At 49.6% G+C, this 18,270-nt stretch overlaps 1 protein-coding gene across 1 annotated transcript; it reads right to left on the reverse strand.

Moving 5' to 3' along the window:
* Window positions 1-6,470: 6,470 nt before the first annotated feature.
* On the reverse strand, window positions 6,471-14,313 carry SLC35B1 (solute carrier family 35 member B1). The gene is made up of 9 exons (XM_030541502.1): window positions 14,088-14,313; window positions 11,891-11,994; window positions 11,088-11,218; window positions 10,417-10,447; window positions 10,026-10,186; window positions 8,693-8,819; window positions 7,616-7,722; window positions 7,156-7,309; window positions 6,471-6,804 (listed from the first exon to the last, which is right to left on the reverse strand). Exons 1-9 carry the CDS (start codon window positions 14,288-14,290, stop codon window positions 6,752-6,754), a joined length of 1,071 nt encoding a protein of 356 aa, XP_030397362.1. The 5' UTR covers window positions 14,291-14,313; the 3' UTR covers window positions 6,471-6,751.
* Between the last annotated feature and the right edge of the window lie 3,957 nt (window positions 14,314-18,270).

An 18,270-nucleotide genomic window follows, 5' to 3' on the forward strand; every position in this document is an offset into this window, starting at 1 on the left:
TCTATACAGCCAGATGTACCCTTAATGAACTGAATATTCATACAATACCACATTGTTTTGAGAGAGTTTACAGCAGTAATTATTTAAACAAAAGGCTGATGGAGTTGCAGGGGGCCTGAGTATAGAAGGGAGGGATGAAAAGGAAAGCTGCCAAGCTGTTCCCCTTGTGGATGCTGTTTCAGTCAGCTGTAAAATAAAACTTCACCATTCTTAGCTGTATCAACCAGTACCTTCTAGAAGGACCTTGCACACAAACGTTGCAGCACTGTAACCTGCTGTTTGTTCTGTGTATGTGCATGACTTATCTCCCAGGAACTGGCAAGGTTCATAGAACATAAGAACAGCCGTACTGGGTCAGACCAAAGGTCCATCTAGCCCAGTATCCTGTCTACTGACGGTGGCCAATGCCAGGTGCCCCAGAGGGAGTGAACCTAACAGGTAATGATCAAGTGTTCTCTCTCTTGCCATCCATTTCCACCCTTTGACAAACAAACAGAGTCTAGGGACACTATTCCTTACCCATCCTGGCTAATAGCCATTAATGGACTTAACCTCCATGAATTTATCCAGGTCTCTCTCAAACGCTGTTATAGTCCTAGCCTTCACAACCTCCTCAGGCAAGGTGTTCCACAAGTTGACTGTGTGCTGTGTGAAGAACTTCCATTTATTTGTTTTAAACCTGCTGCCCATTAATTTCATTTGGTGGCCCCTAGTTCTTGTATGATGGGAATAAGTAAATAACCTTTCCTCATCTACTTTCTCCACATCACTCATGTTTTTATATACCTCTATCATATCCCCCCCCTTAGTCTCCTCTTTTCCCAGCTGAAAAGTCCTAGCGTTTTTAATCTCTCCTCATATGGGACCCGTTCCAAACCCCTAATCATTTTAGTTGCCCTTCTCTGAACCTTTTCTAGTGCCAGTATATCTTTTTTGAGATAGACCACGTCTGTACACAGTATTCAAGATGTGGGCGTACCATCAATTTATATAAGGGCAATAATATATTCTCCATCTTATTCTCTATCCCCTTTGTAATGATTCCTAACATCCCGTTTGCTTTTTTGACCGCCTCTGCACACTGCGTGGACGTCTTCAGAGAACTATCCACGATGACTCCAAGATCTTTTTCCTGATTCGTTGTAGCTAAACTAGCCCCCATCATATTGTATGTATAGTTGGGGTTATTTTTTCCAGTGTGCATTACTTTACATTTATCCACATTAAATTTCAGTTACCATTTTGTTGCCACTTAGTTTTGTGAGATCTTTTTGAAGTTCTTCAGTCTGCTTTGGTCTTAACTATCTTGAGCAGTTTAGTATTATCTGCCAACTTTGCCACCTCACTTTTTACCCCTTTCTCCAGATCACTTATGAATAAGTTGAATAGGATTGGTCCTAGGACTGACCCTTGGGGAACACCACTAGTCACCTCTCTCCATTCTGAGAATTTACCCTTTGTTCCTACCCTTTGTTCCCTGTCTTTTAACCAGTTCTCAATCCATGAAAAGACCTTCCCTTTTAGCCTATGACAACTTAATTTACATAAGAGCCTTTGGTGAGGGACCTTGTCAAAGGCATTCTGTAAATCTAAATATACTATGTCCACTGGATCCCCCTTGTCCACGTTTGTTGACCCCTTCAAAGAACTCTAAAAGATTAGTAAGACACGATTTCCCATTACAGAAACCATGTTGACTTTTGCCCAACAATTTATGTTCTTCTATGTGTCTGACAATTTTATTCTTTACTATTGTTTCAACTAATTTGCCTAGTACTGATGTTAGATTTTCCAGTCTGTAATTGCTGAGATCACCTCTAGAGCCCTTTTTAAATATTGGCATTACATTAGCTATCTTCCAGTCATTGGATAAGGAGGCCGATTTAAAGGACAGGTTACAAACCATAGTTAATAGTTCCGCAACTTCACATTTGAGTTCTTTCAGAACTCTTGAGTGAATGCCATCTGGTCCCGGTGACTTGTTAAGTTTATCAATTACTTCCAAAACTTCCTCTAGTGACACTTCAATCTGTGACAGTTCCTCAGATGTCACCTGCAAAAGCTGGCTCAGGTTTGGGAATCTCCCTAACATCCTCAGCTGTCAAGACTGAAGCAAAGAATCCATTTAGTTTCTCTGCAATGACTTTATTGTCTTTAAGCACTCCTTTTCTATCTCGATCCAGGGGCCCCACTGGTTGTTTAGCAGGCTTCCTGCTTCTGATGTACTTAAACATTTTATTACCTTTTGGAGTTTTTGGCTAGCTGTTCTTCAAACTCCTCTTTGGCTTTTCTTATTACATTTTTACTTAATTTGGCAGTGTTTGTGCTCCTTTCTATTTACCTCACTAGGATGTGACTTCCACTTTTTAAAAGATGCCTTTTTATCTCACTGCTTCTTTTACATGGTTCTTAAGCCACGGTGGCTCTTTTTTAGTTTTTACTGTTTCTTAATTCCGGGTATACATTTAAGTTGGACCTCTAATTACGGTGTCTTTAAAAAGCATCCATGCAGTTTGCAGGGATTTCACTTTAGTCACTAAACCTTTTTAATTTCTGTTTAACTAATCCCCTTATTTTTGCGTAGTTCCTCTTTTTTTAAATTAAATGCCACAGTGTTGGGCTATTGAGATGTTCTTCCCACCACAGGGATGTTAAATGTTGTTATGGTCACTATTTCCAAGCGGTCCTGTTATAGTTACCTCATGGACCAGCTCTTGCGCTCCACTCAGGACTAAATCGAGAGTTGCCTCTCCCCTTATGGGTTCCTGTACCAGCTGCTCCAAGAAGCAGTCATTTAAAGTATTGAGAAATTTTCTCTCTGCACTTTTTGTCCTGAGGACATGTTCCCAGTCAATACGGGGATAATTGAAATCCCCCACTATTATTGAGTTCTTAATTTTGATAGCCTCTCTAATTTCCCTTAGCATTTCATCATCACTATCACTGTCCTGGTCAGGTGGTCTATAAGAGATCCCTAATGTTATATTCTTATTAGAGCATTAAATTACTAGCCATAGAGTTTCTATGGAAGATGTGGATTCACTTAAGATTTTTACATCTTGATTCTACATTTTTTTTTCACATAGTGCCACTCCCTCCTCCCCCCCGCACGACCTGTTCTGTCCTTCCGATATATTTTGTACCCCGGAATTGTGTCCCATTGATTGTCCTCAGTCCACCAGGTTTCTGTGATGCCTATTATCATCAATATCCTCCTTTATCATGAGGCACTCTAGTTCACCCAGCTTATTATTTAGACTTTAACATTTGTGTACAAGCACTTTAAAAACTTGTCACTGTTTATTTGTCTGCCCTTTTCTGATGTGTCTGATTCTTTGTGAATGTTTTCTCATCTGATCTGGCCCTTATCTTCTTCCATCCTCTGCTCCTGACTCTAACCTAGAGAATCTCTATCAATAGACTCGCCTCTAAGAGAAGTCTCTGTCCGATCCACATGCTCCTCTTTAGTACTTAGCTTTTCCCCATCTCCTAGTTTAAAAACTGCTCTGCAACCTTTTTGATGTTCCTAACAGGATTCTGCTAGATGTGCTTTTAAAAACAATGACTGCAAGGCCTGTGGCACCTGTTTCTTACACAATGACAAGAGAACATGAAAGTGTGCAGGTATACACACACACACACCCCCTGCAACAGCTCTCATACTGGAAATGTAGTGAAGAATCAGTATTTGGTCTTAATGATGCATCTTCACTATTGCATCTTGGGGGTTATAGACTCTACAAATAGAATGATAATGGAGGAAGACCTTAATTCCCAAATTGTATTTCTGCTGTGAGCCCATAGACTTTAGAAATAAAAGTATATTAACCAAAGTGCTGTTTGTCATATATATAATAGACATGCTTGAAAGGAGACTGCCCCCTAGTGGTGATGTACTAGTTCACCAAAAAAAAAGCCTCTAGTACAGATGTGGGCAAACTACTGGTGGTAAGGGGGCATGCAACAGGGTATCCTGGGGGAAGTTGAAGGGCATGGAGGTTTGGGGGGGTGGCCATTAGAGGATGAGAAACAGGGAGGGTTGAAAGTGGGAGTCCCAGGGGGCAGGGATGTGGATAGGGGTCAGGAGGGCAGTCAGGGAGCAGGTGGGGTAGGATTCCAGGGGGAAGTTAGGGGCAGGGGGTCCCCGGAGGCAGCGGTCAGGGGACAAGCAGCAGGGGAGGTTGGATGGGTTGGAGGTTCTGAGGGGGGGCAGTGGGGGTGGGAAGTGGAAGGGGGCACAGCCATCCCTACCTGATCCTCCATACAGCTGCCCAACCTCGCTGTGGGCCTTGGGGCAAAGTTTGCCCACCCCTGCTCTCATACATGAATCTCAGAACATGCAGAGAGGAGGAAGATGTGGCCTTTGCTAACTTATCTTGATACTGGATGCTCTCACTGTGTTCTGCACTTGCTCTTTTGTTTCCGGTCTAAATCATGCATGTGTCAGCACCTCTGCCAAATCACCCTTTTATTAAAAACAATTTCTGTTTCCAGCCTCTTGCAGCTGTATAACAGGACAATCAAATACATTGAAGAAGGCTGAGTTTAGGCACAGGTCTTCCTTCTGTGACTGTCAGCATTTGCTGACAAGTCAGCCAACAGCTAATTAGATTTCTTAACACCAGCAATCAACCTATCTGCAGGGGAGAGTAACACTTAAAGCCTTGCAGAAGAGGTTTGTTTGTTTTTAAAGATGATGTTCCATTGTCCTGACAACAAACTGGTGTCTGGCTAAGATATAGTAAAAACTGACTAATTTCCCTTTGAATTGCGGTGTTCACCAGGCATAGACTCACAGTTACTAATAAGAGATCGATTCATGTATATCCTAAAAATATGCTGGGTTTGTCTGATGGAACGTCAACCCTGACTGTACTGAGCTCAGAGGTGGGTAAGTAAGCAGTCCTACAGTAAACCCTGTTTATGTTAGTAGTAACCCCTACAGCTACATTGGAGCCTGAGTGATGTGAGAATAAGGCATTGTTTACACAAGGGGTTCAGGCACCAATCTCAACAGTAATTTTAAAGGGGCAACTGCAAGAAACAGTTATCAGAACATGGAGCCAACCTAAAACAATTTTGCTACTGCTCCAGCATAAATGTATGGAGTCTTAACTACAGGTTTCTTCCAGGTGCATAGGCCATATCTCCCACCACTCATGCTAGTCTTCATCTTTAAAAAGAGGAAGGATGGCCTTGTAATTAAGGCACTGGACTGAAAATCAGGAGAGCCAGGTCCAATTTCTAGCTCTGCCATAGGCTCCCTATATGAACTGAGTCGCAGTTTATGGCTCACTTCTTGAACTGTAGAAATGGGATGTTAAGAGGCTAAAGCTGTACCTACAGGAGAGATGTCAGAGTCTACATAGGGACTAAGAATAGCTAGATTTCATGGTGAACACAGGACTCATGGAGTTAAATAGCAGGAGAGCTGAATCGGATTCTCCACTACAGAGAACATGTTTGCTATCAATCAGTCAATCTTTAAGGAAATAGGAAGCTAGTGTGGAGGAGTTGGTGATGGAGGAAAAAATTCCCAGATGAACTTTAATATATTTTCCTAAAAAGTTCAATTTTGAAAGAAACCTGTCCTTTGGGAAGAGCCATGGGACATTAAAAAGATTAATGAAAGCCAAGCTGTGGCCAGAAAGGTTCCAGGGGGTGTGGGGAAAAACAGACTTGCAGCAGTCACTCAGGAAGGCGATCAAGATCCCATCTGGAGGGGCAAGAGGCCAAGTCACAGAACAGATGGAAACGAAGCAACAGCTGGTGGAAACACGCTTTCATGTGTAAAGTTTGCTCTTTGGAGAATTTTGCTCTCCAACTTTGAAGGCATCATTATGCTAATAGCTCCTCCCCCTACAACACTTGGGAGACAGCCTGTGCACTCAGGAGCAGGCATTCCACAGCTCTGAGTGATGCTGGTTAATTAACAAGATCACTTTCAACATTTAGAAGCTGCTGTCACAAAACCTTGGCATGGTTTTAGCAGCAGAGGGTCTTGTTTCTTCAACAGCAGAGGGGGTGGGATGAAAGAGAATTAATTTGGCCCCAAGTGGTTAAGCAGATGGGATGAAAACTGCAGAGCCCGGGACTTTGTTACATATACCCAAAGTTGCTCTTTCTACTTTAAGTAGTGCTGATGGAGAGAAGATTACAAGCTGTACAAGTTGGGTATATTAATGAAAACTAGAATCCCCTCTCACTGCTTCACCAACCATGTTCTGGAGACCCATTCTCCTAGGGAGAGATGGGATTTCTCTTTTCAATATTGTCACTTAATCCTGGGCTTTTGCTACACTGCACCAAACTCAGACGGAAGAAACAAAGACTGACACTTTCCTTTGGAGTATGGTGGAGGAGGAATGCTAGTTGTAATATTTCTACATGCTGACAAGGCTGCAAGGTTGCAGAGGACAAGGCTTTCAAGAACTGGAAGACTGCTTTGAAATAAAGGTCAGAAAAGTGACTCTTCTCTCCGTTTCTTTAATAAAAAGTATGAAGTGTTTCTCCCATTAAGACTTGAATTTCTCCCTGCTACTGGGATCCATCAATGCAATTTTGATTACAGAGAAAAAAAGGCTAAACTCTTGATTAAAATTAAACACATTTTAAAACACTTCATAATTAAAAACCAATACCCATTCCCTTCCCCGGGCACCCATCCTGAGTCTAGTTTCATAACAGATGCTGAGGTACAAGACAATAAGTTAAAGAGTTCATTCCAATTTTGTAGAGTTCAAACGTCTTCCTAATGTGTTGTCTTCTTTGATCCCTTCCCAAATTTGGCATCAAGTCCAAGGCCTGCAGAGAAATGAGAAAAAAAATTCTAAGGGAAAGCCCAAGGCTTTTCTATAGCTCCACATGCTAACTGATGCCGAATTACTTGAGAGAGTGGGTACCTATGAACTTTTTTAAAGGGTCCAAAAAAGGTCTCCCAAAGCAGTTGGATATGTGACCATAGCAACAGCCTCAAAGATACCCCCATCCCTCCCACTTCCCCTCCCCAAAACACTGAGATAGTGATTTTGCCAGCAAGCTTGTCCAAGAAAATCCATTGTCCAAAATCCTAAGTCAACCCATCCCCCCTCCGGCTATACTCCACTACTCTAACATAAGGAAAAGACTTTAAAAAGCCAGGCTTCCAGGACTTACCCATGAATACTAGGATAGTTCCCACCCACTGCATCATGCTGATCGGGTTGGCAAATAGAATGACAGATGCTAAAATGGTGAAGAATTTGCGGGTTGTGGTGATGATTGAACAAGTTAAGGGTCCAAAGTATACCACAGTCATGAAGATGAAACTCTGAGAGAGAAAGATAGATTCAGTCTGTCTGAGAAGGCAAGATCTCCAACATGAAGATCATCTTAAACTTTTTCAGAGAATCTTTTGGCAAAGAACAAATCCAGACCACAACCTGAAGATGACATAAGAATTTGTACACAACCTTGACAGTCTTGATCTGAAAGTACTGACTGAACAGTGAGCTAGGAACAAACAGATATGGCAGGAAGACCAGACAACTTCACATTTCCGTCCCACAAGTAAATGAACATTCAATGTTCTTTGGTCATCACGTGCCTGGGGTAAGGAAACCAGAAAGTTACTTACCTGACCCAGTGCACTTGTCAGGCCAAACAGCAAGATGTTGTAGAGGACGCTGGGGTAGCGTTCAGCAAAACTCAGGAATTCCCAGAGCTCTCCAGTGAACAAGATACCTGCAGAAAGTTTAAAGAGAGCAGGATGAACTCAAGGCAGAGACATCCTGGGCAGACAGGGCTGGAGCATTTATAGTCCTAGCTCACGTTCATTACGGTCCGATAACAGATACAGATAGCAAAGACTAAGCTCCACCCAGAGAATACCAGTGGCAAAGAACTTTCAGTCACTGCACCATGCCAGATAGGTTGTTTTGGGAGAGAAAACAGCAAGTTGGCTACCCACCCCAGGATTTAAACAAAGTAACATAACATCCAGGAGTTAAGTTCACTTTGCTGCCTCAGTTTTGCAGCTCTATGTACTATTGCTGTCCTCCTGTACCCACTTAGCCTGAACTCATTGTTTGCAGGCAGCATAAGGGGTGCCTGGAGGTCAGTGACAGGAATCAGATGCTACAGCAGAACGTAAGAACGTCATCTTAGCAAGGAACACATCCTTCACATTCCAGATGTCATGTACACTTTTAAACTTGGCCTCAGCTATGAATGGAACAGACGAAACAAACATCACAGTCAGTGTCTCATGACAACAGATTGTACCTTGCACTATGTATCCCGATTCTCAAAAGACAGCCGCCAACAGTCTCTCTCTCTCACACACCCCTTAAATAGAACAGGCGGCTTCTGTTTAGAAGCCTGATGAGACCCCAGTCTTTGCCAAAACAAGAGAGACACCAAATTGTGGCCTAGGAAGCTACAATCTATGCTACCGAGCCAGCCTGAAAGCAGGAACTTTTCAGACATGTGAATGCAGTTTTGGGAATGGCACTTTAGGAGAAGCAGTGTCCCCTGGTGGCAATTTAAGAAACTACAATAAAATCTCCACAGATTAGGTTTAAAAACAAACAAAAAATAAGCTCTGCAAGACATACTAGGCCCTTTTTAGAACAAGAGACGAGGGTCCTGCCTAGAGGATCTTACAAATCAGTCTTCAGGCCAGGTCGCTATGGCTTCCTCAGATGTTCCTTACCAGCCCCCAGGAACAAGGTGGAGCACAGATTAACATTTAGCATCATGTGATTGGAACCAGTTTGGTAATGAGCTCTCATATGGTCCTGAGACACTCCTGTCAGTCCATCCAATGTTAGTGACAACAGCTAAGGGAAAGAAAAAAAAAATGTTGCAGAAGACTAGAAGAGAACTCTCTGCTAGCTACTCCCTTCCTGGAACAGGCATTGAATTACTCCTGAGGGAATTCTGCACCAAAAATTAAAAATGTTGCGCACAGTATTTTAAAAATGTGCAAAATTCTGTATATATGTGTCAAATAATGAGGAGGCTCCAACATGGCACTGCGGAGCACAGGCCACTGGCTACACAGGGGGTCCAGGTGAAGGTGGTTGGGACTCGGCAAGGGGTTGTCTAGATGTGGGGAGCTCGGGGGGGCGGAAAGTGTCCAGATGTTGGGGAAGGGAGGTCAGTGGGAGCAGGGTCACGTGCAACTGGTTGGGGCTCAATAGGGTGGGGAGCTGGCTGGCTCGTTGGGGTGTTCCAGGTGCAGGGAGATTGGGGCTTGTTGGGGTGGGGGTGAGGCTTGGGAGGAAGATCTGGGTATAAGCAGGTCTGGGCAGATGGGGGAGCAGCTCCCTGTAGAGTGATCCCTCCCCTACAACTGAGGAGCGATGGGTGCAGGAAGCACGGGGGCGGGGAGGCAGTTTGCAGAGCTTCCTCCAGAAGTGGGGGGAAGAAATCTGGGGGAGAAATCTGGGGGAGGATCTGACCTGGCTCTGGATACTGTGAAGGGGAAGAGAAAGTCCTATCCTCCCCAGCCCAGCCGTGACTAGAAGCTGAGCCTGGTGCAGAGTAGGAGCCACGAGCCAGGTCTTTCCCAGTCCCGCCTTCTGCCTCGCAGTGATTGCTCTCTCTGCCGGCTGCCCTGGGCACCTGAAACATACCGCTGGGGAGGGTTGTATAACTGCTCTTGTGGCTTCCCTGCCAGAAAGTCGTTTTTCTGCAGGGCAGCAAAGAAATCTATGGAGGACATAAATTCTGCACATGTGCAGAATTCCCCAGTAGCAGCATTTAAATTCTATAGGTTTCTTGCTTCCACCTGCTTATTTAAGAACAGTTCAGAGGGCATTCTGAGGAAGTGCCAGTGCTTCACCCTATATCACCATGTGGCAGTGTGCAAGCATGTCCCTCTGAAAAGATCACTACCAAAGCATTCTAATGCTGGCTTTTTGCCAATCCCTCATGGTGGGTAGATCCAGGCAGAAGCCACACCCGTAATTGTTTTCTCCTCTAGTAACTTTCACCAACACAAAACCTTGGAACGACTTATGCTTCACCAGCCCAGTACTTACCAGGAGGAGTTCTCCATAGCCAAAGATGTGGTCATCCTCACCATCACCTCCCTTTTTAGGCTTGTACATGAACAGAGCCACACCTGTGACAATCAGCAGGACACACAGATATTTGGCTAGTGGGTATTTCTTCCTCAGCACTGTCACCCCTAAGAGCATAACTGAAAAGAAAAAAGATGATTTGGTAAAGTGCTCCCGAAAACCCTCTGCTAGCAATCGAATGACTTGGTGTCCAGTTCTGGACCTAATTGGGAAGTGCACAGACAGTTTGTTATCTACACTAGTTGGTATGCTGCTGTCGGGTGAGCAGCTGGACTGTTTCTGGGAATGCAACCCATGGCCTGCTCATGGCATGAGACACACACAAAGCTATAATTTAGTAGCTGCTCACCTGGAATGGGCTTACAGGACTTCCCAAGGACCTGTAAGAGAAAAAGAGTATCTTAACTAGCTGCATACTACAGCCTCCCCCACACCAGGCAAGAGGATCACAAGAACTGCCATATTGGATCAGACCCATGGTCCATCTAGTTCAGTGTCCTGTCTCTGATGGTGGTCAGCACCAGATCCTTCAAAAGAAGATGCAAGAAACCTTGCAGTAGGCAGATGGAGGATCATCTACCCCCTCCCCAGTGCAGGTTTCTGACACTGGCTTAACCCCTGAAACATGAGAATTTTTCCTTCAGCAATTCCTATTAGAACTCTGGATGTTTGTTATCCATCTGGATGGCTAGTCCCTCTTGGAATCACTATCATCGCTGTGCCTTGCAGGGATAGAGTAAAAAGAAAAGCAGTAGAACACCATCCTCAATGCCACTCTTGCAGGGCAACGAGGGTCAGAACTGCAGCGTCCTCCACGGTCAATCTTTTTTAGTGACTTACTCTTTAACTAGAATTGCTTCCTGTCACAGTGCTTTGATGGAACATGTGAGCATCCCACATACCAAGAGTGCAGAATTAGAATTTGTAAAAATGCTCAACAGGGAAGGGGCAAGTCTGTAAAGGGGAATTTTTACAGCACAACCTTCTTCCTAACACACTCATCTGTCTGCCTTTCTTCACCTGAGTTGGATAGTTGACAAACTGCAGAGCCGAATTGCTGGAAACCATAGCACCCAGATAGGAAAGCGAGCAAGCTGCATACAGCCAGTTCTGGGTCCGATCCACCCTGATGGCGTCAAAAAACTGGATCACTGTGGAGAAGACAAAACAAAAGAAACACAAATGGGCTGATAAGACTGGAAGTTGGCATCATAAGGCTATTTTATAATGCCATTGAGATACAAAAGCCACAAAGTATCTACAGCAGAGGGGAGATAAACTCTCCAGAGCATCAAAACCACTCAATCTTTTCAGCTCACATTCTCTGAGGCAAAGGAGTTATATTGAATTCCTGAAACCTGGTGGGACAGAAGGAAGATGAAAAAACCCACAAGGGAATAGGTATAGAATCTCTTACAGGAGACAAAAGCTTGGACATCCCAGTGGTCTACTCTGACCCCTCCCAACAATAAAACCACATTGAATGAAAAGAATTTGGAATCTGGTTTTATGCAGTGTCTCTCATTTATAAAATTCTTTATTAAATCAAGTTAGCCAGTAGTTGTGCAATGTCTGTGCAGACAAATGGAAAAACCACCGTGTGCTCAGCAAAAGCTCACAGTCCCTTGGAAGTTGCTACTTAGGCAATTGTTGGTATCGGGAGTGTGACCTGCACTACAGGTAACCACTGGGTGGGCCCCACAACTCTGGAAGAGGGTAACTTCCCAGCCCAGAGGAGAAGGAAGTGGGAAGGGAGTCAGGCTCAAAGAGGTCCTAATGTAGAAAAGCAAGGAGTGACATACTGGTTGTTCTGGAACACTTACCTAACCTGGCAAAGATGGCATTGATCACACATTGAATGAAGACCAAGGACAAAGCATATTTGAACTTTTCCTGCTTGGCACCTTCTCCATATTTACCTCTAGTTCTGTAAGAGCAAATGAATTAAACAGGAGATAGAGAGGTACACCGAGTGAGACAGCAGCATAAGGCATGGCACACATTTACTCATGCTTTCTTCCCAGGTGATTTAGCCCAACAGCTACCAACCTGTTTACACAAACATGTAGCAAACGGTGCCCTCAGCTGTATTTACTAGTCCCCCCACCTCCCCTTCCATTCAGCTGTGTTTGTTCTAAGCCTGCAGTGGAATGAGGCTTCTCAAACCCTAGTCACACAGCTGGGAAAGAAACTCCAGCACAACATAGGATCCTGAAGATTCCCCCATGGAGACGTCTTGCTTTCTGGTAGGATGCCCAGGAGAGATCACATGTCCAGCTTCTGCCACTGTGTAGAAAGTAGGGGAGGTCCCCAGACTAGGAGAGGGGGACTTCGCAGTGGAAGGGTGCAACTTACATCTTAGTGTAAGACCCAGATACAGAGAAATAGGAGTCACTTACATGCTTGGCTATAAATAGTCCTGGTCTCCAAGCTGGGAGGGGGCTGCCCAGATTGGGAGGGGGCTCTTACATGCTTTGGTGCAAGATCCAGGCGGAGCAGCTCCCCAGTGCTGGGGCAGAAGAGGCACTAGGCAGGGGTCACTCACATGCTCTCCTAGCACCGGGGCTGGGAGGGGCTGTCACGGATACATCCTCCCCTGGCAGCTCCAGGCCAGGGAAAACAGGAACCCCTTTCCCACCCTCAGGCCTGGCATAGGGGGAGCTCAGCACATGCCCACAAATGAAACACAACCGCCCACACACACCAGTGTAATTTACAAATACAGGGCACTGCAGGACCCAGACAGGTGCTCACCAGTGTCTGCACTGGAGGCGGGGTGTGTGTGTGTGTCTCTCCTGGAGAAGCCGGGCGGGGGGGGGGGTGTCTCCCCACCAGGAGCCGCACGGGGGGGTGACTCACATGGTCTCCTGCATGAGCTGGGCGGGGAGGGGGGTCGTCACTCACATGCAGGAGCCGGGCGGGGGTTGGCGGGGGTCTCTCCTGCAGGAGCCGAGGGGGTCACTCACATGCTCTCCTGCAGGAGCCGGGCGGGGGTGGTCTCCCCACCAGGAGCCGGGGGGGGTCACTCACATGCTCTCCTGCAGGAGCCGGGCGGGGGGAGTCGGGGGGGTCTCCCCTGCAGGAGCCGGGCCGGGGGGGGGGGGTCACTCACATGCTCTCCTGCAGGAGCTGGGCTGCGGGGGTGTCGGGGGGGTCACTCACATGCTCTCCTGCAGGAGCCGGGCGGGGGGGGTCACTCACATGCTCTCCTGCAGGAGCCGGGCGGGGGGGGTCGGGGGGGTCTCCCCGCCAGGAGCCGGGCCGGGGGGGTCACTCACATGCTCTCCTGCAGGAGCCGGGCGGGGGGGGTCGAGGGGGTCTCTCCTGCAGGAGCCGGGCGGGGGGGGTCGAGGGGGTCACTCACATGCTCTCCTGCAGGAGCCGGGCGGGGGTCACTCACATGCTCTCCTGCAGGAGCCGGGCGAGGGGGGTCGGGGGGGTCACTCACATGCTCTCCTGCAGGAGCCGGGCGGGGGGGCGGGAGGGTGACTCACATGCTCTCCTGCAGGATGCCGGTCGGGGGGGGTCTCCCCGCCGGTCGCGGGGGGGGGTCACTCACATGCTCTCCTGCAGGAGCCGGGCGGGGGGGGTCGGGGGGGGTCTCCCCGCCAGGAGCCGGGGGGGGGTCACTCACATGCTCTCCTGCAGGAGCCGGGCGGGGGGGGTCTCCCCGCCAGGAGCCGGGGGGGGTCACTCACATGCTCTCCTGCAGGAGCCAGGCGGGGGGGGGGGTCGGGGGGGGTCTCCCCGCCAGGAGCCGGGGGGGGTGACTCACATGCTCTCCTGCAGGAGCCGGGCGGGGGGGGTCTCGGGGGGGTCACTCACATGCTCTCCTGCAGGAGCCGGTCGGGGGGTCTCGGGGGGGGGGGTGACTCACATGCTCTCCTGCAGGAGCCGGCCGGGGGGGTCGGGGGGGTGACTCACATGCTCTCCTGCAGGAGCCGGTCGGGGGGTCTCGGGGGGGGGGGGTGACTCACATGCTCTCCTGCAGGAGCCGGTCGGGGGGGGGGGGTGACTCACATGCTCTCCTGCAGGATGCCGTAGTAGAAGTAGCAGACGAAGACGCCCAGGAAGCAGACGGGCAGGCGGAGCCGCTCGGACAGCAGGGGGACGCCCCCGCTCGCTCCCATGGCGGCGGCGCTGGGCCCGCTCAGGGAAGGCGGCACCTCCAGGCGCACATCGCGGAGCGGAGCCGGCAGCAGCGGCGACGCAGGGGGCCTCATACAAGCGACTCGAGACAGCCGCACTCCCGCGCCCCGCCGGCTCCGGGTGAGGGCTGCCCGCGGCGCTGCCGGACCCCGCGAGGCAGGAAGAGCGGGAGTGGAAGGGGCAGTGGCCCCGCATGCCGGGCCGAGAGGGCCCTGCTGCCGCACAGGGGGCTAATCCGCCGCCGCCGCCGCCTATTCCCCGCAGCCGAGCCCCAACACAGCAGCTTTTTGATCAGGCAGCGCGTACCTTCCCCAAAGCCCGGGGGTCCTTCCATAGCGCGGGTGCCCCGCAGTGACGTACTCCAATGTGGACAGCACGGATTGGCCCCGTGGCCCGAAGGCGGAACCAGGAGCGCGGTTTCTGGCGCGGTCTTAGTGTCAGTCGAATACCAGGGCTGCCGGAGCATTGGGGACCCCGCCCCAGGCGCATGCGCCGCAGCAGCTGCTAGGAGAGGCTGCGGGGAAGTCTCAGCGCTGGGAGCCTGTAAGGGGGCGGGGGAGAGAGGCAGGAAGGGGCGGGGGAGGGGCGGTGGAAGGGGGGGAGGGAGGAAGAGGCAGGGGGGGGGTCGGTAGAAGAGGGGGAGGGAGGAAGAGGCAGGCGGGGGGGGGTCGGTAGAAGGGGGGAGGGGAAGAGGCAGGCGGGGGTGGTGGTGGTAGAAGAAGAGGGGGAGGGTGGCCGGTAGGAGCAGGGAAGGGGAAGAGGCAGGCGGGGGGGGGGGTCGGTAGAAGAGGGGGAGGGAGGAAGAGGCAGGCGGGGGGGTCGGTAGAAGGGGAGGGGAAGAGGCAGGCGGGGGGGGGTCGGTAGAAGAGGGGGAGGGTGGCTGGTAGCAGGGAAGGGAAGAGGCAGGCGGGGGGGTCGGTAGAAGGGATGGGGAAGAGGCAGGCGGGGGGGGGTCGGTAGAAGAGGGGGAGGGAGGAAGAGGCAGGCGGGGGGGTCGGTAGAAGGGGAGGGGAAGAGGCAGGCGGGGGGGGGTCGGTAGAAGAGGGGGAGGGTGGCTGGTAGCAGGGAAGGGAAGAGGCAGGCGGGGGGGGTCGGTAGAAGAGGGGGAGGGAGGAAGAGGCAGGCGGGGGGGTCGGTAGAAGGGGAAGGGGAAGAGGCAGGCGGGGGGGGTCGGTAGAAGAGGGGGAGGGAGGAAGAGGCAGGCGGGGGGGTCGGTAGAAGGGGAGGGGAAGAGGCAGGCGGGGGGGTCGGTAGAAGAGGGGGAGGGTGGCTGGTAGCAGGGAAGGGAAGAGGCAGGCGGGGGGGGGTCGGTAGAAGAGGGGGAGGGAGGAAGAGGCAGGCGGGGGGGTCGGTAGAAGGGGAGGGGAAGAGGCAGGCGGGGGGGTCGGTAGAAGAGGGGGAGGGTGGCTGGTAGCAGGGAAGGGAAGAGGCAGGCGGGGGGGGGGGTCGGTAGAAGAGGGGGAGGGAGGAAGAGGCAGGCGGGGGGGTCGGTAGAAGGGGAAGAGGCAGGCAGGGGGGGGTCGGTAGAAGAGGGGGAGGGGAAGAGGCAGGCGGGGAAGCGTGTAGAAGCCCCTGTATTGGCACAATCCAGTTTTATTGCATTGGCCAGTCACCTCCATACTACGTGTCCGGGGGTGGGGGGGTTAGTGGTATAACCACGTGCCCTGACCCCCACCCCGCGTGCGCAGGGATCATCTCTCTCTTCCCAGGAGCACCAGCTCACACAGCCACCATATGCACTTTGGACCATGACTCCAGCTGCCCCGGTGAGGGATTGAAGCACTAGCCCCCGGTTTGCAGCTGGGGAGCTGAGGGGCTAGTACAAGACCCTGCAGCCCATGTCCCCAGCAACTTGGCCTCTGCTCCCTGCAGTAGTGTCCCCACAGAATATCAAGTCATGTTCAAGCACCACCAGGGACTAAGCCCACCTCATCTAAAGCTGCAGGCTGAGGCCTAGGGTCAGCAGCTCCAGGGAACTTTTTCAGCCTGAAGGGGAAGCTCATGGATGTAGAAAACAAGAGTTTTCACAGCAGCTGCTCTGAGGCTATAGAGTGAACTGCCTGAGGAAGGAGGGACTTTCCCAACCCTCCCCGTCTTCCATGCCAACTGCCAGGTGCACTTCTAGAGGCTGCCATCTCTGCTACAGCCAGAGCACAGAGACCATTTAGAAACCCCCCCAAACGAAGTCCTTGACTGTACACAGTCCTCCCCTGCTGACAAAAACCAGTGCAGAATAAACTAACCTGCCTAACTCCCACAGTAAGTCTCACTGAGATAGGACCTGAACCCAGGTCACTTGCACTTCAGTCCACTACCCAGTTCTTGTCTTGCTAGAGTCAGAACCCACTTTCCCCTGTTCCAAAAGCAGAGGCTGCTGGCACTAAAGGCAAATCATCATTAGCTATATAAGGAGTAAGCGGTCTAGTCCAGTACATCTAGAATTGGTACATATTACCCTATTCAAGAATAGTATCAAGTCAAGTCTTGTCCAGAAAGCAAACAAACAGGCAAATCCTAACACTAGGCTTTAAACCCCTACACAACTGAAGACAGATATGAAGTGGAAGGGATTTCCTGCTTACATGATGTCCATTTTAGGGTCACAAAACAGGCATAAGGCAGCCCTAGGACACTGCTGTCAAGGGAGAGCCTGGGCAGGCATAGGGCCTCTTCTACACCCCCTGAAAGAGGCACTGCTGTTGTAGGAGGCCTGGTCACAGGAGAGGGTTCTCATGACAGCAGACGCAGTGCAGAGGGGCTATTGCAGGCAGGGTGCAAGTGGGATCAGCTCTGACAGTTCCCTTGACCTTCAGCGAGGTGTACATCCTCCCCAGGCAGCTCCAGGCTAGGGAAAGCACAGCCACCTTCCTCACCCTCACATAGGGCTCAGCACATGCTGGCAGATGAATCACCTTCTCCCCCCCAGGTGATCTACAAATACTACAATTACACTACACTGCAGGTTCTCATTCCTGTTTTTAAAAAGGAGTGTCTGCTGTTTTTCAATTAACACACACCAGCCCAAGGAATGTTGTCTTCCCTCCCTGCCACCCCTCCCCTTTTTAAAAGAAAAACCAACTCCAACAGGGACTTTTCCACAGCTCTGCCTTCTGTGTGGGGATTGGAGTAGGGACCATATCCTGCACTTAGCAGCATGAGATGTTCCATTTGCTTTTCTTCAAACTAAATCCAGAGGTTTGGGAAATACCAGTGTAGAATGTGCACCTGCAGAAAGCAGGGTGGGGGTGAGGTTGTTCTGCACAGATTCACCTTGAAGATAGACTTTTGGAAATCATTTCAGTGTTGAGATGGATTGTGCAACCTGGCAAAATGCTAAACTATTTGGTTTACTGCAATTACCCTTTAGAAACTCTGATGCCGTTGTTACTGTCTAGCAAGAATGGTTACCTCCTGCTGGGCTGACCCCCCACATCTGCAAAACTCTTTATTTTTAAACACAGAGCCTGCCACTGAGAACAGGTTTGACTTCTCCACTAAGTCCACCGTAGTGGGAGTGCGGAAGTACCATTGGCTGTAGCTGACATGTACAGGGTTTGTACGCTGATTGTCAGTGTGGTCATGTTGTTTAAAGAGGCACAAGACTTCCCCAAATTTAGAAGCATCAGAAGTGGCTCCATGAAGTGGAATCCTAATAAAAAATGCTGATATTTAAACATTCCTGTCTGCAATCCAAACAGTGCAGCACTGTGCTACCATACAAGAACCAGCGAGTCCAACTGACCTGGATATTGGGATGATTTAAGATGGCTGGGGCAAGAAAAACAGGGGGATGTATATTTATTATAACTTAAAGCAGTTTCTGTATCACTGTTAAAGTTGTGATTCTAGAACCCAACTCCATCCCGCAAATTTAAGACAGGGCTTTTAGTTACCAGACCCACCTAATATTAAAGATCATCATGGAGGAACACTGAGGGATCAACTATACTGGTGGAGTTCTGGAGAAGAAAAATATATGGAGGCAGTGAATGCTTTTTAAATGCTGGTAGTGCCTGCCTACAATATACAAGCCCCCCCCACAAATGATCTCTGC

The sequence above is a fragment of the Gopherus evgoodei genome, chromosome 23, assembly GCF_007399415.2.
Source record: "Gopherus evgoodei ecotype Sinaloan lineage chromosome 23, rGopEvg1_v1.p, whole genome shotgun sequence".
Classification (NCBI taxonomy): Eukaryota; Metazoa; Chordata; order Testudines; family Testudinidae; genus Gopherus; species Gopherus evgoodei.